We start from the raw sequence: 26,296 nt of genomic DNA on the forward strand, positions 1-26,296 counted from the left end.
AGCAGGTGTCGATGTACTGTTGCTGAGGCCTGGAAAGAACCATTGTTTTATATGATGATTTCCAGTCTGTGTCAGGATTTATAGTAGCTAGCGAAAGATCTTAAGATAAAGCGCAGTGGACATAAAGTCTATTCTGTGTTATATGGAACAACTTGGCTGTAATACACATTGGCTTTCAGCCATGTTGATTCATCATTATATATTTAAATATAATATTTTTAACACTGTATAATAAAACTAGTGGTGCGATGGATTGTAGAAATGTCACACACTCATCTGTGCAAAGGGAACGAAAAAAAAAAGAAAAAAATAGAAATATTCTTAATATATATATATATATATATATATATATATATATATATATATATATATATATATATATATATATATATATATATATATATATATATATATATATATAGAGCGCACACATATTTACAGCAAATGTTTGGCCATTCACATCAATCCCTGCCCCAATGGAGCTCACAATCTATATTTCCTACCACGTGTATACCACACATGGTTTAGGGTTCATGTTTGTTGAGAGCCAATTAACATACCTGTTTTGTTTTTGGATTGTGGGAGGAAGCCAGAATATTAAGAGGAAACCTAAGCACGGGGAGAATGTACAAACTCTGCACAGTTTGGGCCATGGTGGGAATTATCAAAACCATTTCCTCAATGCTGTGTGGTAGTCACAGTGGCATCTTCTGATCCCTTATTATTCCACCTGATTACTGCGATCTGTAGTTTAAGAACTATTAACAGTACCTAGAATCTCCCTGAATTCATCTGGGGGTGAGATTTCCGCTCTGTGGCTGTGATTTTATGGAGCTCTCTCCCATGCACAGATCCAGAAGCCTCCACTAGATTCTTAAAAAATAGACTCAAGACTTTACTGGGTCTTCTTTGAATATCTACTGTTAATAGCAGGGGCACTCACCATGGCAGTTAAGTCAACTTTTAATTGAAGTCAAGTAGACCTAATTTCTCCTTTTGTATAGATGTATATATATCTCAGGGTTGCCTACCCTCCTGGAATGGCTGGGAAGCTTCCGAAAATCGGGTCCCCCTTCCAGGCCCCCTGGAAAGGTGGGCAATCCTCCCAGATACCAGTGGCACACCCCACATTTCCCTAGACTCAGCGGTAAATTACCACGATTTGCGGCTTTTCAGGAGGAAGGGCGGGGCTATAGATGCAAATGACATCATTAAGCCCTGCCACTCCTTGAAGACCCGCAAATTGCTGGATTTGCAGTACTGGGGGCAGGGCTTCATGACCTCTACATCAGGCCCCGCCCCCTGAAGTGCTGCTGACAGTCTCCTCACAGGGCTTCTCCCCGAGAGGAGACTTTAAAAGTAGGCAACCCTGATATATATAATACATAATGTGTATATAAAGAACTACAGTATATACAGTATCAGAACACTATATAGTGAACCTGGATGGTAAACTTAAAAGGGTACACAGATAATTTTTTTTTTTTTAACATTTGCCAATGTTGGGTATTTGACTTATTCTCCTTTAAGAGCGAAAGTCCAGACCTATGATCTTCCGAGGTCTTACTGCAGCACTCTATTTGTTGTCTCCGAGATTGAGGCGGATCATCTCTCTGCAATCGGGTAGGTCCTGAGCAGCTGTGCACAGGTTAGAGGTCGATGCTAAAAGCAGATTTGCTGCAGTTATACATGAAATATTCCTTTTCATACATTTGTTGTTTTGACATATCTATGCTAGAAACTGGTGTCTTTGTAGTGGAACGGACAGTGTTTGCAGTGAAAATAATTCTCACAGCTTGGTATCTGACATGATATCACCTCCAGCTCCTTTGCTGTGTGGATTCCAAGATGTTCTTGGTGACTCCTGAGGCTTACAATCTAATTTAGAGTCTTGAAGTAGATGGACACTTGAAAAGGCATGCTGGGTCTAGTCTTGCTTAAAATATGAAGTCATGTTCACTGAGTGTCAGACCTGAGGTGCCTCTTGTGATTGATGGGGCATGTGGCAAAAGTACAACATTCATGCTTAAATACATGTTTGACATAGGAAATGCCCCAGTGTAATGGGAGTCTGCTAAATATGTTGTTACAATAGATTGAACAAGAGATCTTCAGGAGTTTACAGCCTTGGTTGATTTTCAAGTTACTCAGCTGGAGACGATTCTGTTCCAAAATATTTCTCATTGACAGCTTTTTAAATATTACATCTGCTTTTAATGGATGTTTTGTTGTGACATTTATAGTGTAACATTGCTGACCAAAGTTGTTTTTAACTCCTGGCATTTCGAATGACTGAGTGGATGCTGTGGGCTTTGTAAGCTGTAGCACTGTGTGAAGTGATCTGAAGTGAGACAACAATTGTAAATGTCCCCTCTCAGCTCCAACTGGAAAATATTTAGCAGTGGAAACTATTTGGCACAGCGTAGAGAAGGGGGGAGGTATATAAACGTGTACAAGTGGGATAATCACAATGGCTTCTAACAACGATAAGCAAATCAGCTGACATGCCTTCAGCACTGTATTTTTCTACTTGAACTCTTTTGCCCAATGCAATTAGGACAATTTAAAATATTCAGTATTCACATTTGAAATTGGTGTGTATCTTCTTTTAATCGTTTACCACATGCTAAACAGTTTTGTAAGTCTTGTAATAATGACTTCACTATGTTTAATTTTGTTAAACACCTTTAATGTTCTGTATGGTATTGTCAAAATGGTCACAACTATAGAAGTAGTGTTATATGTTACCTGTGTATAACATGGGACTGCAGCCATTTTGGTGACTTCTTTAGTGTTAGAATTGCTTTCTTCAAAAAAGAAGCTGGATTTTTTGTCTCAAAATGTCCTTGCACATGTGCGCTATGATCCGCACAGTGGATTTATAAACACCCACCATACTTGCCTACTTTTGAAAACTAGTTTCAGGGAGATTATAGTTAATAGAATTTTGCACAGCGCCCCATTGAGGGGGCGTGTCATGCTCCACCCAAAGGGCGTGTCTAGCTTCATATTTGGAGAGATTGTGAAAAGATAATGTGAACGTGGTGCCTAGAAACGTGGGTGTGTATTTTAAAATGACTTATATCCAAATGTATATGAGCACCAAAGCAGTTAGTAAGAGCTACTATAATTGGTAAAGTGCTGGGAAATGGTGCTGATGATTCAATATAAATGTATATATCTTTCATTCCTTTTTCCCCAAAAACAGTGTAATGTGGGCTAGGTGAAATAAGGGAGATTGCTAGACTAATGAGGGACAGATGGAGACTGCTTTAATTTCAGGGAGTCTCCTGCAGAATGCAGGAGGGTAGGTAACTATGATGCCCACCCTGCAAAATATAATTTATAAATATAAAGTCTGCTGTAAATTGATAGACTAACACATTCTAGTGACATGCTAGATCCACAATGCATTCACACCCAGATACATGCTAAATTGACAGAAATGCAACCAGATCAATGCTAAATTTTCTAAAAAAACAAACACCCCCCCTTCCCCCCAAAACACTCAAGTCTACATTAAATTCCCGATTTCACACAAATCCATATTACGTTCACAAAAAAAAACCTGGATCAACACTAAATTCATACTTTTTGGTGCAAATGTCGTGAATCCAGCTTTTTGTATGGATCCAAATTTGTATTTTAATTTTAGTGTAATTTGTATGTGGCTTTTTAGGGGCGATTCAATTTTGTATTTGAGCATTCCTTATTAATGGGCGACTGTCAGAGTAAATCACTTGGTTTTGGCTGATCACCAGAACTGGATCCCAACTTTGCTCTGAGGTGATTATTGGAGGCAGCCTGTGGTTATCACTGTCCCAGGATGTCGTTATTATCACAGGGCTGTCTCCGATAATTCTTTTTTCTTTTTTGCTTGGTAAACTCTGTGTCTATACAGTATATTGGTTTTGTGCACGTTCAGCGTAAGCTGTACATTCCTGACAGACACACACACACACATTCTTTCTGTGAAGTCTCTTGGCAGTATATACTGAGCAGGGCAGTGCTTGTGGGTCAGGAAGCAGACTTTTACACTGCCTTCTATATGCTGGTATACACCTAGTATTAGTACAGAATTTCCTAGGCTAATATACATGAGCATGCAAAGTGACAATCCTCCATTACCCTTAATGCACATCGTGAGCGGGTCGTCAGTGTCTCGTCCGACCCGCTCACGGTGACGCGGGGAGGTACGACCCGCTCACGATGTGCACCGTGAGCGGGTCCGATCCGATGGCGACCCGCACCCGGCTGTATGGTCGTCATTCAGATCCTACCTGCAGCAGGTAGGATCTCAATAACGACCGACCGACCCGCGGGACCGCGCATCGGATTGGTATCGGTCCACACCAGGACAGAAAAGGGCCCAATCGCCACACAATCTACATCCAATTGGTCGGAATTGGATCTAGATTGAGGGGATCGGGCCCTAGTTGTCCTGGTGTGTACCCAGCATTATGGTCCTGAGTATCACTGGGTGTTTGCGTCTTCAGAAGTTGTGGGAACTGTGCTAGCTACTATAGTCATTTTGCACTTCTACTATGGACAAAACACTTGCTACTTGCTGACCTCATGTTATATCACCTCTTACTTGCTTATTTTATAGGTGCTTTTACAATCATTTAATGGCATGCTATATTTTTGCACTTTTACATTATCTTGTATTTGTTTTGTTGGTACTTATATGTTAGTTTGGCGCCCACTAAGCTATTTGCTTAGTTTTCCACGTTCCCTTGCGGGGCTCACTACGCTCACCACGCTTCGGGCTCGATGCCGACATGGATAGTGGGGGTATGAGCATACTAACTATAGTGGGCGCCCAACTAACATATAAGTACCGTTTAGTTTATTTATTTTACTTTGGCAGTGAATGTGATATACTTACAGGGTTGGGACCATTTGGTCTACAGCATGTTGGTGGACAAGCATTAGGTCAACATAGGTCTAGATCAACAGTTCATTAGGTTGACATGGTCTAGGTCGACAGTCAAAAGGTCGACATGGTGTTTTTCACTGTTTTTGACCCGAATGTCGACACAGTCGAAATGGACACAGTTTGAAGTGCATCGCTCACTGCACTCGTGATGCTTCGGGCACGGTGCCTCACTGCGCTTGGCACGCTATTTTATTTTCCCACCACGCCCTAGTGGATGGTAGGGCATGAAATACCACCTGTCGGCTCAACGAAACAGGGAGAAACCCCCATGTCGACCTTTTGACTGTTGACCTAGACCTAATGCTTTTGTCGACCTAATGACCTGTTGACCTAAAGCCATGTCGACCTTGACCCATGTCAACCTATCTCCATGTCAACCTAATGGTGTCGACCAACATGCTGTAGACCAAATGACCGTATCCCTAATTACACTGTCTGCAAACTAGGCATTCTGCAACCCGCAGAGAAGGAAACATTAGAAAAGTCTTCTGTTAAGAATGTAAGCTCTTTGTCACAGATGTCCTGACTGATTTTGTTTTTCCAACAATCGCCAAATTCCTACAAATACTAATTCTTTTTACAACACATTCTGACCAAATACCCAACTGAATTGACTTACAAAAGCTATTTTACATATTTAGATTATGCAGGTGTGAATAGTGAAATGTGCTTTAGTTGTCTGAAGCCAGTGGCGTAACTATAAATTTTGCTCCCCCCTGCCAAAAAGTGTGTGCCCCCCCCCCTCCCCAGGCTCCTCTCCAGCATTTTTCCCCAGCGTGTGACGGGATGACGTCACACGCATAACAGAGAAACTGAAGCAGGAGAGAGGAAGAGAGACCAGCATACACTGCTGCTTCCCTTGGCTACGACGCATCACAGGCCACCCTAGCACGCCCATCCTGTACAGTAGCCAATGGCCGGCTCTGTGTAGAGTCAATTGAATCAGTGGAGGGATTTGTCTTCTCTGCCATGGCCCCACCCGCGCTGCAGCTGATTCGCGTCCAGTGCTCAGTCAGTGGGCAGCGGCAGGCAGAGCCGGCCTTAGGCATAGGCCAACTAGGCAATTGCCTAGGGCATTTGGAATGCCTAGGGGCATCAGCAGCTTCTGCTGATTAAAATGATATGCAGCATGCCTATATTCTGTGTGTGAGTGAGGCTGTATCTGCATATGAAATAGTGTATTCATGGAAATCACTGTAACATAGCATTCCATATGCAGGTACAGCCACAGTCGCTCACAGAATATAGGCATGCCGCATATTATTTTAATCATTGGAAACTCCTTGTGTGTGCTGGTCATAACAATGCAAATAAGACGAATTTTCAGCAAAAAAGGCACCCAACGTTAGCAGAACTGGCCAGGAGCTGCATGGCCTATTGAGTCAAGATGTATGAGGAAACATCTGTATCCAAGCAGAGGCAGAGGTCACAGTGTTAGCGGCTGTGCGAGTGCTGTCTGCGGGTGGGTTGGCTGTGCAACAGTGTTCGGCATATGTGTAAGGGGCATTATTTGTGTCAAGTATAAACGCATTATTAATGTGCGACATATGTGTAACAGGCATTATGTGTGTCATGTGTATAAGGGCATTAATAATGTGCAACATATGTGTAAGGGGCATTATGTGTGTCATTATGTGTATGAAGGGCATTAATAAAGGTTGGCATAATGTGTAAGGGGCATTATGGCTATAAGGACATTAATAATGTGTGTTATGTGTAAGCGGCATTACTGTGTGGTATTATCAGGGATGCTGAGAGAAAGGGGTAGGGGGTACAAATTACCCAGGCCAAAGTCTGATGGAAGGGCCCAGTGGGGGCCCCGGGCCCCCTCCCCTTAAGTCAGCAGCAGCTGAAGCTCTTCTCCTCTGCCCAGCACACACTGCTTTGTGCTGGGTTGCAGTGTGGCCATGGAGGTGCTTAAAATACAATATTTTCTCAGGATTTTTTTCTAAGGGTATAATGTGAATAATGTGAGGAAAAATGTCCATAAGGTAAAGTGGTACTACTGTGTGATGTAACGTGAATAAGGGACAACATCGCATGATATAATGTGAATAAAGTTGCACTACTGTGTGACATAATGTGAATTGGCGGTACTATTGTGTGGCCATGCCCCTACACAGCAAAAACACACCCCTGTTTGGGCTGTACACCAAATGTGTGCACTGTTTCTATTTAAAATATTGCGGGTAGGAGCACCAAAATGATGACTGCTATGATGATTGTTGATGGTACTGGGAAAGGGGAGCAGGGTCAGAGGCGGAACTAGTGGCGGTGGTAGGGGGCACCAACCAAAATCTTGCCTAGGGCGTCATTTAGGCTAGGGCCGGCTCTGGCGGCAGGCAGCAGCATGTCAGTACGTTAAGTGGGTGCCGGCGCACACACAGACCCTGCTTGCTGCTTGCTCCCCCAAGCGGCTGCTGGGGCTGCCTTACAGTAGTTACGCCACTGTCTGAAGCAATGATTGTGTTCTCTTTAATCAAGGAAATCTCAAGTTTTGGAGTGTACTAAGATCAATGCAGTCATAATTCTATTTAAATTTATTGACTCCTGTGTGTTTTGCGGACTATGACTTTTGCTTTCCAGAGAGATAAATGAACCAGTATTTGGCTGAAATGTCGTTTGATGCATCTATTACTTGGTTGTGAGCTTTAGCTGTTTGTATTTATAAACCATGCGCATGATTAAGAATGCATAAATGCGCTGGATTTTAATTATTCATTTTTTTTCTCATGTTACAGACGTGGAGGCTAAGAAAGCTTGTGATTGGTTACGGGCTGCAGGATTTCCTCAGTATGCACAACTGTATGAAGGTAAGATTTTAACTTTCTAGTTTTGTTCACAAATAAGACACTACCAAAATGCCTCATACAACTATACACCCACCCTCTGGGCAGTATTCAATGAGGCCAATTCGCCATGTTTCATGGCGAATTTGTGCTATTTTCACTTTGGAAGGTGATTTTTGTTGTGTCAGAAAGTGAATCACCCTATTCAACATGCACTTTTCACTGTCAGCGAACAGTGAATGACGGAAATTCGCCGTCTGATAGTCTCCGCAATTCGCTGTGGTTTTTTAATGGGTTTTTCATTGTGATTCGCCATGAGTGTAATCAATTAGAAGATGGCGAATTTATTTCTAAGTGATTTTTGCCGTGTGTCACCGTGTAGCAATCGCCATCTTTTCATGGTGAAGTGGAATGTGAACTTTTAAAATAATGTTTTTTTTTTTTTATTTGGTGTAAAAAAATCAGGAATGTTATTCTGTGAAGGGGCATGCTATTTTTATTCATGTGCTTACAGCACATGAATATATATTTCATTTAAAAATATATATATTTTTTTACACATAACAGCCGCTGTCATTTTTATATTTTGGGAATCTTGACAATCCTTGTTTTTAATATATATACAGTAAATATATGGCTCGTGTGCAAAGCTACTTGTAGTAATTCTGTCACATGCGTGTATGTAAGAATAGATCGATGTTTAACTATGTCAGAAGAGGAATGGCAATCCGTATTTCAGATGTGCTTTAAAATGTCTAAGTGTATATCCCATATAGAACAATTCTTTAAACTCCTACATAGGTTGTATATGACCCCCGCCCTTCTCCACAAAATAAGCGCTACGAACCCACGCTCCTGTTGGCGCAACTGTGGCGGGGTGGGATCAATATATCACATATTTTGGTCTTGTCCTCTAGTAACTGATCTTTGGAGGAGAGTATTCCGATTAGTCTCCAATATACTACATCATCCTATCGACCCACAGCCGAAGGTTGCATTGTTTCATGTCCTCCCAGACATAGCCTCATATTCTGATAAATATGTAGTTGGTCACATACTGGCCTCAACTAATCATCTTCTAGCCCGCAACTGGAGGACAACTAACTTACCTAGCCTTAAAGAGATAGAAGAGGCAGTACAATCTCACTTTGAATTCGAATCAGCTGGCACATCTTATAACTCATCGCCATCAGCTTCCGCAACTAGGCTATGGCAGACTTGGATGGAATATAAATCAGAACTAGTAATGTAGGATTTAAACAGTGTATGTACTTACTAACTCCGACCATTCTATTGTATTATTGTACTTCTGCACTATATTATTACACTATGGAATTGTAACCGTACCCCCCCCCCCCCCTCCCCACCCCTGTCTTTGTTCTGTACCATATCCCCAAAAAATAGAAAAATCAAAGTCATAAGAAACGCTTGCAATGTTATATTGTTTATTTGGACAAGTGACATTCAATAAAAAATTTAAATTTGAAAAAAAAAAAAATAGATCGATGTTATGATTTCACTTATATCAATACAGCATGCTCTTCTCGCGTCATGACATCATGACATAACGTCGAGCACACAGCAAAGTAGAGCAAAGTCAGAGGAGGCAAGAGGCAGTGCTGTGGGTGCGGGAGCCAAATCTCATTAAGAAAAGAGCCACAGGTTGTCCACCCCTGGTGTAGGAGGACTCCTCTGTAATCAATGACTAAAATAATCAACTTTGGAACCTGAAATTCTAACCCCCTCCCCACCTTCCCTTTGTGACTAGAAGGTTCAGGAATATTCCATTCCTGTGGTAGAAATTCTCCACCTTGCAATCTAGGATTCTTCAGGACTTGCAGTTGGAATGTAATATGATGACTGTTAAGGCATTTTAAACTAGTTTGAAAAAATCATCTTATTTTTTTTCTACTGCTAGGTTTTGAGTGTATTATGCTGTGTTTGATTACACACACACACACACACACACACACACACACACAGTTCTGGTACAACACATTGGAGACTGTCAAACACTTCTGTACTATTTTCCCACACTTACTTATCACATACCACCTTGTAATGAGAACACGGACACTCGGATTACAACCAATACCAGACTTCTAGCCTTATCCACAAACAAAAATGCATATCGGCATATTAGAAAAAGGCACACAGGGATCTATAGGCAGTAAGAAAAATAAAAACACAATGTAGAGGAATAAAGTTGAGGACATCCCAAATACAGTAGTGCAATCTGAAAGGACAAAAGGTAAGTTAAATTAGAGGAGGAGAAAGGATGAGAGAGTGGGGTGACTGGTGGAGATGTGAGGAAAGTGAATTAAACACACAGGCAGTAAAAAGGCCATATAAAATGTATATAGTGTCTGGCCGAAATGTTTTTGCATTCTAAGCAGACTGTTGTCAAAGAATGGGTGCAGCCAGTGTGCTACAGTACCTCTTGTCCCATGTAGAGCATTCTGCTATATATTACATTGACTATCTTATTCTTTCTGTTCTTCGGCTGACAATATGGACTGAGATAAATAAACATGCATATACTGTTTGTGTGACAACACGTTATTCTACATTACACATACAATGAAAGTTAAATGTGTTACTTTTCACACTGACCGATATCTATCCCTTTTATATTGGGTAGATTTAATGTATACTTCCTGTAGTGTCTGTATGGCTTGGCGCACACGGGACCTGGCCTATCCTGCTTACCTCACAGTGAATTGCTTTCAGTCTGAGGCACAAACTCAGGAATTGAGGCTCCAACACTTGCACAGGGCTGAGAGGATGGGACCGTGCTGCAGAACAATAGCTGGAAGCATGGCATCATAGGGAAGTGTCAAGCCAACCATTGTCTACCCAAGTGACTTCCAGATCACCCCCTCCTGACAAGGGCTTCCAAATAAACACAGACGACAGCAACTGCTAACGGCCAAAGCTCATAACTAGGTGCAAGATCTTCCTTCCCTTTCATGGGCTAAGTAATGAATCAACTGCAGATGTTTTCTTTCAAACATGTCTTATGATTGTGTGAAGTAAATATTGCCGTCCAGCATTACAAGTTGTGACACAGAATAAACCTAAATGGAAACATCAACTTTCTGCTGCTTAAACTATCCCATAATCATTGCAAGCATGGTCTGTCATTGGGCGTGTTCCAGAGTGTACAGGCCAGCTAGCCGAGATGTGAATGTTTTATCTGTAGATAGATGCACTGTGCCTGGCTTTCACCAACATTATCGAGGCCGGAGCTGATGTCTTATTAATCCTTTGCACCCAGAGCGTTCTGTCTTGCAATCATAAATGGCAATCCTAAAAATACATTTCTCATTTATTTTTTCCTCTTGCAGATTCCCAGTTTCCTGTTGATATTGCGTATGTGAAAAGAGATCACAACTTTTTGGATCAGGACTCCCTCAAATCCCTTTGCAGGTAGAACAGTCCTCTTGTAGGCTACACCATTTATACGTTAGATAACTCGCATGATAATGATTAGATGGTAGAACGTTTTAAGAAATGTATGTACTAATAAGCAATTCTAGTAATACAATTTAATTGGAAGAACTCTCTCTTTGTCTTGGGATCTGATATTGTGTTCACAAAGGAATTAAGGCAGTACAATAGCAGTATGTGGACATTTCCAGCAGTGAGTGAGTTATTGGCTAAAGGGCAAGGTTGGTTTAGTGAGCACTAGCGAGAACAGCACGGCCTGTTCCATGTAGGGTTAGCACTCACCTGAGCACACTCTGTGTATATTACAGCACTTTGGCTCTGATCGGTGGAAATAAAATTGATGCTGTTGCTGGAATTACAGATTACTCCCCCAATTGCCTAGTGACGGTGTCCATTCCACTGCTCGCAGACTTAAGGGGCCTACACACGTAGAGATTTTCTGAGTGTTTTGAGCAATGCTAGAGATAGATTGCTACATGTGTATGCCTCATTAGTCGCCTTTTCTTTTTTCACAGTTCCACCACTTGCCTCCCTTGTCTGCTGAGCATTTTATACCCTTTTATATGTGCATAAACCATTGGTGTGTTTGTGTATGTGTGTGTATATATTGTCCATTCAACCAATTGGCATTGTCTGCTTGTGCGTCCTAGTCCATTACATTTCAATTAGGATGCATGTTGGCATAAAAAAAAAAATGCTACCAAAGTTGTACGAGACCTGGTGGCTCCCTCATGCCAGGCATCATACACTGTGTGGTGTATTGAGGCTAGATGTATGATGAACCATATGTATCTCACTGTTACCTTTGAGTGCCAATGTTGCTGTAAGAGATGTGCAAAATATCTGCTAAAAATGGCAGCCTCGCTCGCATTGAGTTTGTTTTGGTGCAATATTTAACTAAACTTCAATGAATTGACTTCAGATCATTTGCCGGCAATAACTAAAATGAATCATATTCCTTTTGCACATCTCTCTCAGCAACCTTGGCACTCAAAGGGTTAAATAACGGGCTGCTATTATTTTAATATTCCTTATTTTCTTTTTAACTCAATTTTTCTGTTCGCTCATTTTCGTTTTCACCCCATTTTTCCCCTTTTTTTAGCCTTTCATTGTTCAAAATGATTGTTATTTTGGATATAACAGACTAGTAAAATTGCTTGCCCTAGTTATCTACTGTTTTTATCATTTAATCTGTTGAGTCAATGTAATATTTTTGTTTCGATATGCAAAAAAATGGAAGGAGTCATCTGGAACTAAGAAAAAGTGTGGGATATGTTGACATTTAGGGAAAACTGTGTTGGATGTTGGGAAGGGGATTTTCAGTGCCAAGGAATGAAAAATAGAAACCGGTCTGTGGGACAGAGCTTGCATAATTCTAGATATCTAAAAGGGGTTTTTCCAACTCTATAAAGCTGGATACACACCCAGTTGTGACTTTTAACTCCTCAAATTTCTTAATGTCAATATTATTTAATTTTTTCTGTATTGCCTATTATGTGTATTTAAATTGTCGCTTTTTAATTATCTATTCTATATAAATTCATATCTTGTTAAACAGTGTGTCCTCTTTATTTTGCTCTAGCCAAATATTTGGAGTAATACTATATCCAGTATGGTTGGTGTAATGGTAAGCATTACTGCCTCACAGCGCTGAGGTCATGGGTTCGATTCCCACCATGGCTCTAGCTGTGCGGAGTTTGTATATTCTCCCCGTACTTGCGTGGGTTTCCTCTGGGTACTCTGGTTTCCTCCCACAATCCAAAAATATACTGGTAGGTTAATTTACTCCCAACAAAATTAACCCTAGAATGTCTGTGTGTGCGTGTACATGTGGTAGGGAATATAAACTATAAGCTCCACTGGGGCAGGGACTGATGTGAATGTTCAAATATTCTCTGTAAAGCGCTGCGGAATATGTATGCGCTATATAAGAAAGCGCATAGCATCTCAATCTGTGTCCCTTTTTTTGTGTACAAACAGATCATGCCAATAGTTAGACCACTATTTCTTAAACTCGGTCCTCAAAGGTATCCTAACAGTCCAGGTTTTAAGGATATCCATGGCTAAGAACAGATGGTTAAATCTAATTGACTGAGGAACTGATTAATACATCTAATACACCTAAACTCCGGGTCTGACCCCAGGTTTCTTAACATTTTTAAAACCCCGGACATACCTGGTTTACACTATCAATTTGATTATTCCCTTGATAGCCCTGGTTACAATGCGCCTATGTGCATTTTTTTTGTCAGACTGGGGGATGACCACCTCATTGAGCGTTGTTCAGCTGGCTTTTTCTATGCTTGTAACTGGATCCACCCGCTTACTCTGGCCCAACCCTGTTTGTTGCCCAGGTTGGATAACCAGTTTATTTTCTGGAGACCAGGGGTATCATTCACCTGTGCCCATGCAAGGTTATAATGAAGGCCTGAACTGTTAGCGTGCCTTGAGGACCAAGTTTGGGAACCTCTGGGTTAGACCCTTTTTATTTAAGGTGTAGCTCAGTCAAAAACAGAAAAGATTGTAAGCCAGCCTTTATTAACATGAGTGTTTGTAGCCAGGGAAATTTACAACTTGACTTCACTTCCCCTTGAGCAACAGAGTTTGTATTCACAGTAAAATGCATTTAAATTTTTTTTTTATTTGCAGACGGCTAATGACACTTAATTCATGTGCTTCTATGAAGCTGGACGTTAATTATCACCGAAAACAGGTGAGCTTTCAAAGAATTTTCTTTGTACAAACATAGTGAAACCTAATAAAAGTATTGTGAAATGAGCGGCCTTTCAGTTGGACTTGCGAGAACACATAAAGTACAACCCCTTGCCAAATACCTTCCTTGGCTCCTTTTTTCTTTTTTAAGGTTACTTGCCTGAAATATACTTGCCTACTCTCACGGAATGACTGGGAGACCAATGTCAATCGGTTTGGCACTCCTGGCCCCTGTAAAAGTGAACAAATCTCCCATAGCAAGCTCCCCATGCCAGCTTACCCATGCCCACATCCTTGGCTCCATCCACTCACACAAGAGAAGTGGGGTGTGCCCTCATGTGATCCGTACTAAATCATGTCATCGTAGCCATGCACCCTGCTTTACAATCACAGTATAATGTAGACATTGTAAAGTGGTGATGTTGGGGGATATAATGATGCGATTCCCACGCATGATTTCCACGAACCTTCTTGTGCGACCTGTTTGCTCCCTTCTGAAGTAAGTGAGTATGGTCTAAAATTCTTCCCTTACTCACTAGACGAGATATAGATGATATTGCTCAGAATGGCCCTTCTGAGCAATATCTTTTACTATGTCATCTAGTGTCTATCGGTAAGGATATAACCTTCCTTGTTGCATATACAGACGAGGGAGGTTCTCCTTAAAACATCCATGCTTCAGCAAGGCCCCAGCCCTGCAGACACCAATTTCTGTGTCTACGGGGATCGACCTGTGTATGGAGCTTTAGGTGTAGTATAAATAAATAAAAGCCTTGATCAACCTCTATGTATGCCTCTTCCCTGACATTTTAGTCTCTGCCACTTTAACAATCCTTACTATCTTTGTGTGCATTACCAGTTCAAACTTTATTTTGTTTTTACTATCAAACTGTTCACAGCGTATTTTGTATGTTTTCTTTCTAAAATTGTCCCTCTCTCTGTAGAATGAAGACTCTGACGATGATGACCAGTGTGCTATCAGTGATCGCTGGGCATTCCACAGGGACCAGGGACGCTGGTCTCGTCTGGATTCTGTTGAACTTCTTTCTCCAAAGTTTGATGGGCCCCCAACCATGAAGAGCACATCCAGCCGGGACAGCATCTTGACAGACCTGAGCACAGAACTGGAGGCCACCTCTCTTCAGAGTGCTGGAAGTAGTCCTGGAGTTATGGATATAGTTGTTACCCCCCCTTCAGAGTTGTCCTTGTCTAGTTCACCTGCTGCCACCAAGTCTTGCAGAAGCATTAGTGACCAGTCTCTAGCTACTCACCGCCGAGGACTGAAGGAAAAATCAAAGAAACGGAAGACAAAGGGCTTTTTAAAAAGGATGGAGTCTTTGCGTAAAAGGGAAAAGGACAAAGATAAAAAGGATCTGACTAAATTGGTTTCTAATAATCTGGTGCATACTAGCAGAGATGACATAGATTTCCCAGTCCAGTGTGATGAAAATGATCGAGACATTCCTGAATATGATAAAGATTTCCTTCATCCTGGCTATTGGACAAAATGTGCAACCAGTGGTGGTATCAGAAAGCAACATTTGGATGGCCCTTGCAGGGGGGTTTATTTGGAAGACTTGGATCTGGTGGGAAAAGATGGTATGCGACACAGGCTGTCCCAAAAGTCGGATCGTCTTGTATGCATACCAATGGACCACAAGCCTGGCACTTTTCCAAGATCGCTTTCCATTGAGAGTTTGTGCCCAGCAACTCCTGTACCCTTAGAGAGTTGGAAGATGGGCAGTAAATCTTTAGGGCACTCTGTATGCAGCAGTATGGATTCTCATGGACTAGAAGGGAGACAGAGAAAAGGATCATATAGTTCTTTAGGAAGCCGTTCAAGTCTTTATGACAATGTACCTGCCTCGCTAGCAGGCAGTGGGGATCTCTTGGAACTAGGAGGCAGTAGTGACCGTTTTGGCCACCTAGATGATGTCCTCAATCATGTTAAAGGACTACAAAGGATGGTGGAGTTGTGGTCCCGGACGGTGTGTCCAGAGCTTGATGATGAAGAAACAGACTTTGTGGGTGAACAAATGGGCCACCTTGCTTATGAGGAGAGATCGATATCGGATGTAGGAACTTCGGCCAGTGACTTTGACAGCACTGGCAATTCTCTCAATGACACAGAAGAGACAGAAATGAGGGAAAGAAGAGATTCAGGTGTTGGAGCATCTTTAACTAGGCCATGCAGGTGGGTCAAAACAAATGTCTAACATTATGGTACAGTATATAGAATCTTCTTCTGAGCTTGTTGTACACATTACAATTCCATTAAACACTCTTGATGCTGATTTCAATAGTACATACAGCCCAATAGAGAAATTCTTGAATCATCCTATTACAAAGAAATCAGCTGGGCTGACCAGTCATGGCTATTTAATTGGATTTTAAGTATTGCCAAAAATAGTCATGTTTTCTTTAGAAATATGTATGTATGTATGTATGAATGTTTTAAAAGTAAAACACTTGTAAGTTGTAACAGACAGTTTGCAGATCTGCGCTACATTGTTGTCACACTTCCATGGGGTTAGGATGCCACTCTGTGTTGGAGTTGTGGGATCTTCTACAGCAGTAAAATGGTAAAATTGTTTTCCATAAACACTACTAGGTGCTCAAACACTGCAGTTTTACTACAGTCAGTGATACTGTGTTTGCCAAACTACCTCACTCATATGTGTTTCTAATAAACACTTTACTGATTTATTAATGGCAGTCACGGATTTAATAATATTATTAAATGTGCAATTGGCTACATCTGTTATCATCGCTACTATGTTGTAAGAACCCGGTTATGTATTGGGAAGTGATTTTCAAGATCTATAGTAGATGTAAGAGACTTTAGGGTAAATTTACTAAGATGGGAGTTCTATTGAAGATGGGACGTTGCCCATAGCAACCAATCAGATTCTATCTATTTTTTTCTAAAAGGTGCTAAAGAAATAAAACGTAGAATCTGATTGGTTGCTTAAATAGAACTCCCATCTTAGAAAATATACCCCTTTATGTCAATGATTGAGTTGGGGGGGGGGGGGGGGGGGGCTTGGGGGTGGAGGGGGACGGACACAAGTGAAGTTGTTGCCTGTAATAATATTCAAGCTATCATTTATCTAATACAGTCTGTAATATGAAAGCTATAGTCTAATCAGATGCTAGAAGTAATACATATAGATTCATAGTATAATTGGTACCAAACATATAGTGATTACTTTGTTTTACCACTTAAAAGTGAAACAATCTGAACCCTTTGGGGGGTATTCAATGTCAGGGGCACGGCTGTCGAGCTGGCGTGACAGCCGTGCCCCTGTCCCGTTCTCGTTTTGCTCGCCTGGAGCTCGGCTGTCAGGATTCAATGTCCCGGCCGCCGAGCGGTGAGAAGGGGGCGTGGCAGCGAGCTGAGGATGGAAATAGATGAGCTCCGACCGGGAGCTCGCCTATTTCCGGCTTTTCTCGGCAGAATGAGCATGACAGCTTGTGATATCGGGCTCGTTCGTGCCGAGAACGCCTGTTCAATGCTGTTGGGGAAGACAGCATTGAATAGGGCCCCGCAGCCATCTCCCCCGTCGGGAGCACAACACCGATTGAATCCCCCCCTTTGAGTGCCAAGTGAATTTTTAAAAATAGGTGTGAAAACCTATTTTTTGATGATTAGGTTATTCATCATAATGTAAGGTATACTGTATATAGGAAATATAGTCCTTTTTTTTTTAAATACAACTATTTTTTTATTTCAATTAATATAACAAATGTGAGCGACGCTGGCATTTTTAGCTGATATTTTGCACAGCTTTCACAGAGATGTTGGCACTTAAAGGGTTTAATACATTTAAATTCTATCTTTTCCAACTTTCCAACATTATTTGTGATACACGCTGAAAGTAAACTTTACATATCTTGCATTTAAAAAAAATCTAATATTAGTACAGCTCAGCTAAAGGCTGAATACCAATGTACACTTATGAAAGACTGGTTCCACTTGAAATTGAGTTGTCTAATTAAAATAACTTGCATGTTAATGCCAGTTGTTGGCACTGCTTTCCATACCTGATATAGATTGGGACTTAAGTGACATGTAGTCCAATGTCCTCCATTGTCACAGGTGTTGCATAGATTACATGGAAGTTCAGTTACATACTATCTTTGGTTCTCTGTAATACTTAGGTGTAAGGTGTTTGTAATCATGTACAGGTTGAGTATCTCTCATCCAAAATGCTCGAGACCAGAAGCATTTTGGATAACGGATTATTCCGTATTTTGGAATATTTTTATATTTGAATGAGGTATCTTGAGATATCTTGCATTTATCAGTGGCGTAACTATTCAATTTGCGCCCCCCTGCCGCAATTCGGGCAGCGCCCCCCCCCCACTCTTTAGGGTAACCAAACCCCCCTCCCGTGCAGCCGGTACCTACTGCCGCCGGCACTTCTGTCAGGTCTCGGCTCTCAGTATTCCGGCTCCTGCAGCAACATATAAAAAGTGACACTCAGAAAATGGCTGCCCCATAATGAAGACAGTTTTTGAGGATGCTAGAGTAGGCGGCGGCCTCCTTTTAGCAACCTTAAAAACGGTCTGCTGTATGGGGGCAGTCATTTTCTGTTTGTCACTTTTTATTAGCTGCAGGAGCCGGGACCGGACAGAAGCGCCGGCGGCAGCTGGTACCAGCCGGCGGCAGGGGCAGACGCCAGCAGGTAACTATAGCCCCGCAGACCCCCCTAGTGCCCACGCCTTCATGGGGGCTGCTGGACTATAGTTACGCCACTTGCATTTATGTTGTAAAAACACATGAAATACACACATATATTTAATTTGTGCATGAAACAAGGTTTTAAAACATGAAACAAAGTTTGTGTACAATTTCAGACACTGAATTTGGATGGCAAGCAAACATTTTCTTGCACATTTTTAGTGCCAGTTACATATCATGTCCTCAGTAGTGCCAATTACATATCATGTTCCCAGATGTCCCCAGTAGTGCCAGTTACATATGATGTCCCCAGTAGTGCCAGTTACATATGATGTCCCCAGTAGTGCCAGTTACATATCATGTTCCCAGTAGTGCCAGTTACATATCATGTTCCCAGTATTGCCAGTTACAGATGTCCCCAGTAGTGCCAGTTACATATCATGTCCCCAGTAGTAAAAATTGGGGAAACTATGGCATTTGAAGTAATTTATATAAGAAGTATTTGGATAAGGGATACTCAACCTGCATTTGGATTAATATCTATCGTGCATATGGGAGGAGGTACTTTATATGTTGGATAAATGAAGATAAATCTTCTATGTAGTAACAACAGGTTAAATGTAGAATTCCTTAGTCACTGACACTCTCTCCCCAGCAGGAAGCTGCGCTGGCACAGCTTCCAGAACTCGCATCGGCCAAGCCTCAGCTCCGCATCCCTGGAGATTAACAGGCAATCGGCAGCACAACTCAACCTTCTGCAGAAGTTATCCCTGCTTAGACTCACTGCCATCATGGAGAAATACTCTGTTCCCAGCAAACAGGGATGGGCATGGTAAGTACAGCCGTATAGTATTTCTCATACGAATATGTAAATATATTTTTCCAAGCCTTATATGCTGACCCCAAAGTTAGACATTTCCAATGAATATATCTGTAATACAGTATGGAAAACAAACTACTGATGTGAAATAATGTAACAAATTTCATACAGAACAATTCTGTATGCAATTTTGGTCTAATATATCTGTATCTTTCCCTACTTGTGGCCAGCCCTGGTTATCTACTGTATTCAGCAATCAACATGCCATGTGATTGGTTAGGACTGCTGATGTAGGGAGTGGTGGGCGTATGCTCTTAGGGGTTGATGCCAGTCACCTGTATGATACCAAGCATGCACTTGGGTCTCAGAAATCCAAAGACTAAATATAGTATAAATGGCTCTAATGGAAACTATTGAGGAAGAGAGGGATCTAGGTGTCACTATTTCAGGGGACTTAAAGGCAGGTAGGCAATGTAACCAAGCAATGAAGAAGACAAGTCAGATGCTTGGTTGCATAGGGAGAGGTATCAGCAGTAGAAAGAAAGAAGTAATAATGCCACTGTATAGGTCATTGGTACGGCCTCATCTGGAGTACTGTGTTCAGTTCTGGAGGCCATATCTCCAGAAGGATATAAATACATTAGAGACAAAGAAGGGCAACTAAAATGGTGCATGGCCTACATCACTAAATGTACCAGGGAAGACTAAAAGATCTTAATATGTATAGTTTAGAGCAGAGAAGGGAAAGGGGGGACATGATAGAAACTTTCAAATAATATCAAGGGTTTTAACAAGGTACAGGTGGGAGACATTCTTCACAGGAAGAGGAGCAGCAGAACATGAGGACATGCACTGAAACTAGAGGGAGGAAGATTCAGGGGAAATTTGAGGAAGAATTACTTCACAGAAAGAGTAGTAGATAACAATTTAAACATGCTTGGAATAGGCATATTGATATCCTTACAAAAAAAAATAAGGATCAAATATGGTTTGATGTAATATTTTAAAAAAAGGGGGCAGACTAGATGGGCCAAGTGGTTCTTATCTGCCGTCAAATTCAATGTTTCTATGTTTACCAGCAACCGTGCTTACAGCAGGGGCTGATAGTAGCAATTGGTGAAGACAGTGACAAGGAGCCCCAAAGCCTTTACCAGCACTAGGCTGTGAAAGGTTTGGCTGTTGATACTATGGCATGTTTCCCCTCTGCCATAATGCCAAATGGCCCAGTCTAGGAGCTCTCTTTTTTTTTTAAAGGCTTTCAGCATACACCTGATTCTTTAAAGCTTTATATATTTCAATTGTAAAATACATTTTTTCTTGTGCTAATAATGTACAGACCCACGCAGCATGGCAGTAACTAACACACTATGTTCAATATGTGGCTGCTGTTTTTAAAGCTCCTTAAAGAATTGTCTCTTAGTACCCTCTAGTGGTGATAAATGAAACTTTGGATTTGTATGTACAAAGACTAGTATGCCCGCTCGAAGCAAAAGCTTTGAAAGCTAGTCTGCTACCTTCTGTGTTTGTGCATGGGATGAGAAAGATGTAGTTTCGCTCTCTGTTTCGGAGACTCACAGACACTAGACAGATATAGAGGGTGGTGTGTGTTAACCCTACTGGGGGCGCTGGAGCCGGGAACCCGCAAGACATAATAGCAGGCGGCAGGGGCAGACGGCAGCAGCTAACTATAGCCCCCCCCCCCCCCCCCCCAGCACCCACATCTTCTCAGCGCCTCCCCACCACCATGGGGGCTGCGTGGCTATAGTTATGCCACTGACAGTCACTGGCACTCACAGGTTTTAGTTGTGAAAAGAACTACAATACATAATTCCAACATTTCAAGGCTGAACGCCTCTTTGTCAAGGTGTGATACCAAAGAGGCGTCCAGCCTAGAAATGTTGGAATTATGTATTGTGATATTTTTTAACAACGTTTTTTCACAACTAAAACCCGCTGTCTGGTGGTGGGGTAATCGCTTTCTATAGTAGGAGAGTATGGAAAGTGGTTCACTCGGCCTGTGATACACTGTTCATCACTTTCAACCAATCACACGGCACGTATGGGCCTTAATAGGTCATAGTCATAGCAGGAAATGAATATAACAAAAACACAATAGGTCAACACAAGCAATAGGTTGTCACATGAACAGGTCTTCGTATAGAGATTCAATGCTTTCTCTACTCTCTTTTCAAACCTTAATACAAAGAATTGTAACTACAAGCGCAGCCGTGCTAAACAACGTATAGGTTGATTATCCCTTATCAGAATGGCTCGGGACCACGAGCATTTTGGATAACGTTTTTTTCAGTTTTTTTGGAATATATATATATTTTTAACATACTTACCTGGTCCCCTGGTGGTGCCCCAAAGGTCTCCCGGTGTCCAGGATGGCCTTCAGGATCCTCTTCAGTGGTCCCAGGGGTGCATTGCGTGAGTTTGCAGGTGATGTCACCGGCGCACCCCTGGGACCAGAGATGCTGCTGAAGAGGATCCTGGAGCCCGCTGTGGATGCTGGGGGACGTGGTAAGTATGAAAAAAGGGGCAGGGGGATAACTCCCCCCCCCCCCCCCCCCCTCCCAAAGACAGAAATACTGTATTCAGAAAAACGACAGGTTTTTAGAATATTTCATTTTTTTGGATATACGGATCCTGGATAGTCTGTAATGCTGAACTAAAGCCATTCAAGTCCTATTGGGAGAAAAAGTGCTTTATACAGTAAGAGTATAAATAACATTATTATTATTATTATTATTATTATTATTATTATTATTATTATTATTATGAATAACTATAACAGACAACAAATGTCACATTACATAGATACATGAATTTACAATTAGTACCTAGAATAGTTCAAATCCAAAATAAAATAAGGGCATAAGGATTAATACTATAGGATCATAACAAAAATGAAAGGACTAAAATGAGAAGTTCAGAGTATAAAGAAATAAAAGGTCAGCTGAATATCATCAAATAAGTCAAAGCCTGTAAGGAGACCAGTTACCACTTACCATGACTAGAGTATTTAGGTTAGGTTCAAGTGAACCATATAATTAGCTGCTCCTTAAATACAGAGTGTACAGTATATATTCTGTTTGAGGGCATGCCATATTCATTATAAGGACTAGATGCAACCTCCCATTAGGTGGGGAACATGGGAAAGAGGAGGCTGAAACAGCCACATTTTGTACCCACATTATATATGCTACTGAGAAGAAGCATTGGCAGTAAAATTTGGGATTGATCCCAATCCGCATTCCAGATCCTGAATTTCTATGGAAAGAGAAGCAGGGTTACTTCCAATCCTGATCAATGTAGAACAGAGATGAGGTGCTGAGGCCAGAATAGTGTTGTCTGCCTCAGTCAGAGGCACGGGCATAGTCACCGCAAACTCTGCTTGGAAACTAAGCTCAACATCAGTCAGTAACTGAGTCGGGGCAGCCAAACAAGGGGAATGAACATTCAGAGGGACTGGGTTGAAGTCCAAACATGACAATATGTGGTCAAACCCGTCCTAATTCCATCGCCAGCTGATTAATTACTACATTACTACACACTGGCCCTCATTTAGATCTGATCGCAGTACACATTTGTTCTCAAAATGGGCAAAACCATGTGCACTGCAGGTGGGGCAGAAGTAATATGTGCAGAGAGGGTTAAACTTGGGTGGGGTGTGTTGAAACTGAAATCTAAATTGCAGAGTAAAAATAATGCAGCCAGTATTTACCCTGCACAAAAACAAAATAACTCACACAAATCTAACTCTCTATCTATACATGTTACATCTGCCACACCTGCAGTGCACATGGTTTTGCCCATTTTGATAACAAATTTGTTCTGAGCTCAGATCTGAATAATGCCCACTGTGCTGCCACCTCTTGTGAAACAGGGAGGGGTCGAGGATAACACTATTCCCACTTGGAAAGGCTCATATTGTGTATTTGCAAGATTTGTTTTACTTTTAGGCATCCTAATAAGATTTTTTGAAAAGTCGTAAAAAACATCTTCTGTTTTTTAATACCGATAATTTTTTTAACATAATTTACCGCCAAATGCAGGATATGTTCGACTTGTAAATTATAGGGCGATGTATTATATATTTTTGGGAAACAGATTAACTTTTTATTTAATTCAGTCTTTTTTGTAATAATTGAATAACTTACATTTTTATCTGGTTTTATATTGTTTTTAGGACTGTCCCCAAGTTTATGAAAAGAAGTAAAGTTCCAGACTACAAAGGAAGAGCTGTGTTTGGGGTTCCTCCAATAATAAATGTCCAAAGGACGGGTCAGCCTCTTCCACAGAGTATCCAGCAAGCTATGCGCTATATCCGCAGCCAGTGTTTGGACCAGGTAGTTGAACCAGGCCTATTCTTAATCACATCTTACATGTGTGGCAACTTCCTGTTCATGTTGGTAACGCTAAATGTCACTGCCCTTACTAGTTTTACTTTAATGTGTAGACCAGGGATAGTCAACTCCAGTCCTCGAGAGCTACCAACAGTTAATGTTATCCAGGTCTCCTCACAGAATCATAAGTGAAGTAATTAGCTCCACCTGTGGATCATTTATAATGTGTCAGTCAGTAATGAATACACCTGTGCCGTAGCCAGGTGATCTAAAATACGTGAACTGTTGGTAGCTCTTGAGGACTGGTGTTGGCTACCACTGGTGTAGACCATCCCCAGCAACATGATGTGTGTGTTTTTCAGTCTTGTTATACACAACTAAATAGCCTAGAGAAATTTGGTATGTAGTTTTACTTCAGAACAAATGCTATCACTTTCTTTGCTATTGAGCCATAATTTTGTTAGTGATAACTACATTCTTGGTGTCTCAGGTGGGAATCTTCAGGAAATCCGGCGTGAAGTCCCGAATCCTGGTCCTGCGACAGATGAATGAGTCCTCGCCTGATAGCGTCAGCTATGTGGGTCAGTCAGCGTATGATGTAGCAGATCTACTGAAGCAATATTTCAGGGACCTGCCAGAGCCCATCTTCACCAGCAAGCTGACGGACACCTTCCTGCAAATTTACCAATGTGAGCAGATTTTGCAACTTCAAAAGAAAGTTATACTGTAATGGTTGGATACACTTGTGGCAATTTATTAAAGGACAAGTAAACACCTTGCAACTTGGTATAGCAGAGTTGTCTTCTGTTGTAAAATTAATAAAGCATTTGTTGTGAATGCTATGTATTGTAAACATCACACTCAACCCCCGCCACAGAATATGAACTATCAGAGGGTGTGGCATGATATATCGACATCCACAAATACAATATTTACATGTTGAAGTCATAATGTACACCTAACCTAACCCATTCATTTCAGACACCCTCGTTTGAAAAAGAGAGTCTGTTCTTTCAAATGATATAGCCCCTTAGAAGTTATTAAATATAATAATAATGTCTCCTTGTATGATGTAGTAGTTTGTATAATTGTCAAAATGGTATACTGTACACATTTTATACATTTCATTTAAGTTAGAGTGGTATCCAATTAGCTGTAAAAATTTAGTGTGGCTGATTAACTCGTCGGTGGCTATTCGATTAGCTATGATACTGGAGCTTCTAAGGGATTTGGTTTCCCATGCCTGAGGCAAGCTTACTTAATCCTAGATAAGTGCCCATTTTTTGTGATAGGTGCCCTAAGTGCACATAGTGTGCGGCTTTTCATGTAATACAGGGTAATTTTTCACACAAATCAAACAAGCTCTTATTGCCCAAGTTTTTTTTTTTGGAGGGGGGCTGCAAATTACCACAAACATAAGTTTCCCCCCCTAAAGTATGTGCATGCACCATGCCATGAGTAATACGTAAATGAAGGTTAATGTATGCCACTTATGTAGGGGTGTGCGTGATTTTGTTATTTAATGGTAGAATATGTAGTGTACATATAAAATGTGAAAAATCTTTTTTAACGGTATTGAGAGCCTCTACTTCCAAATCAAATGTTGCTCTGTCCTTCTGTTTTAGATGTGCCCAAGGAACATAGGCTGCGCGCTGTGCAGGCCGCTATCCTGCTGATGCCAGATGAGAATAGAGAAGTTTTGCAAACGTTACTTTATTTTCTGAGTGACATCTCCTCTGCTCAGGAGAACCAGATGACCCCTGGGAACCTGGCTGTGTGTCTCGCCCCTTCTGTTTTCCATCTCAACATCTCCAAGAAAGAGACCGCGTCACCACGGTATGACCTGCTAAAGTTGTAGCTACTCAAGAAGTCTTCATGGAAAACACTGAGTTTATTGGTTTACTTTACTATTGTAAACCACATCACTTATAGTTGCCAGATGTCCCCGATGCTAAGAATTTGTATTAGAGAATTACACTATTTTGTCACGAATGTATGTGAAATGTGTGTGCATTGAGTGTCCCACATGAACAGGGTCAGACTAACACATCGGGGTACAGGGGAAACTCCCAGTGGGTCTGGACCCCCCCCCCCCATTCCTCTAGGGATCAGGTTCCAGACTCTGACCTTGAGTTATACAATTCACATATGGTAGATTATAGTGCACATGACAATGCTGTTTTTTTCTACAGTGCATTGCTCGTATTAATTTGGTACATTGTCATGCATGAACTAAAGTGGTGGTTTTAACCTATGGGCTGCATGGCTGCTGCAGCCCCCCCCCCCCCCCCCCAGGTAAATCCACCACTGTAGTGAAGCCAGATGCAGTCTGTGAGACTGCACTGGCTTCACTGTGACTGGCAGTGACTTCCTATTGGAAGTCCGACCTGCCAGTCACCAAGGCAGCTCCATTGGGAGGTGTTTCCTCCCTCTGGGATGCCTTTCTGCGGGTTTCCAATGTGCCTACATCGGTACTGCGCACATGCAGTCATTTGTATTATACAGTCACCATGCATGATTCCCTTCTATGGACTGTTGCCAAAGCAGCCCAGA

The 26,296-nt window shown here is 41.5% G+C and overlaps 1 protein-coding gene across 4 annotated transcripts in view; it reads left to right on the forward strand.

Annotated features, from left to right (window-relative positions):
• The window catches only part of STARD8 (StAR related lipid transfer domain containing 8), a 159,562-nt gene that overhangs the window by 115,719 nt on the left and 17,547 nt on the right, over positions 1–26,296 (forward strand). For 3 of the 4 annotated variants that reach the window (XM_083159127.1, XM_083159130.1, XM_083159129.1), the window contains 8 exons: positions 7,681–7,752; positions 11,076–11,157; positions 13,828–13,891; positions 14,835–16,084; positions 19,230–19,406; positions 23,587–23,746; positions 24,234–24,432; positions 25,369–25,579. In XM_083159127.1, coding sequence (XP_083015253.1) covers positions 7,681–7,752; positions 11,076–11,157; positions 13,828–13,891; positions 14,835–16,084; positions 19,230–19,406; positions 23,587–23,746; positions 24,234–24,432; positions 25,369–25,579 — 2,215 coding nt within the window. Of the gene's footprint in view, positions 1–7,680; positions 7,753–11,075; positions 11,158–13,827; positions 13,892–14,834; positions 16,085–19,229; positions 19,407–23,586; positions 23,747–24,233; positions 24,433–25,368; positions 25,580–26,296 lie in introns of those variants that run through there. The other variant, XM_083159128.1, reaches the window with a different exon arrangement.

Source organism: Crinia signifera, chromosome 9, assembly GCF_055691185.1.
Source record: "Crinia signifera chromosome 9, ASM5569118v1, whole genome shotgun sequence".
NCBI lineage: Eukaryota > Metazoa > Chordata > Amphibia > Anura > Myobatrachidae > Crinia > Crinia signifera.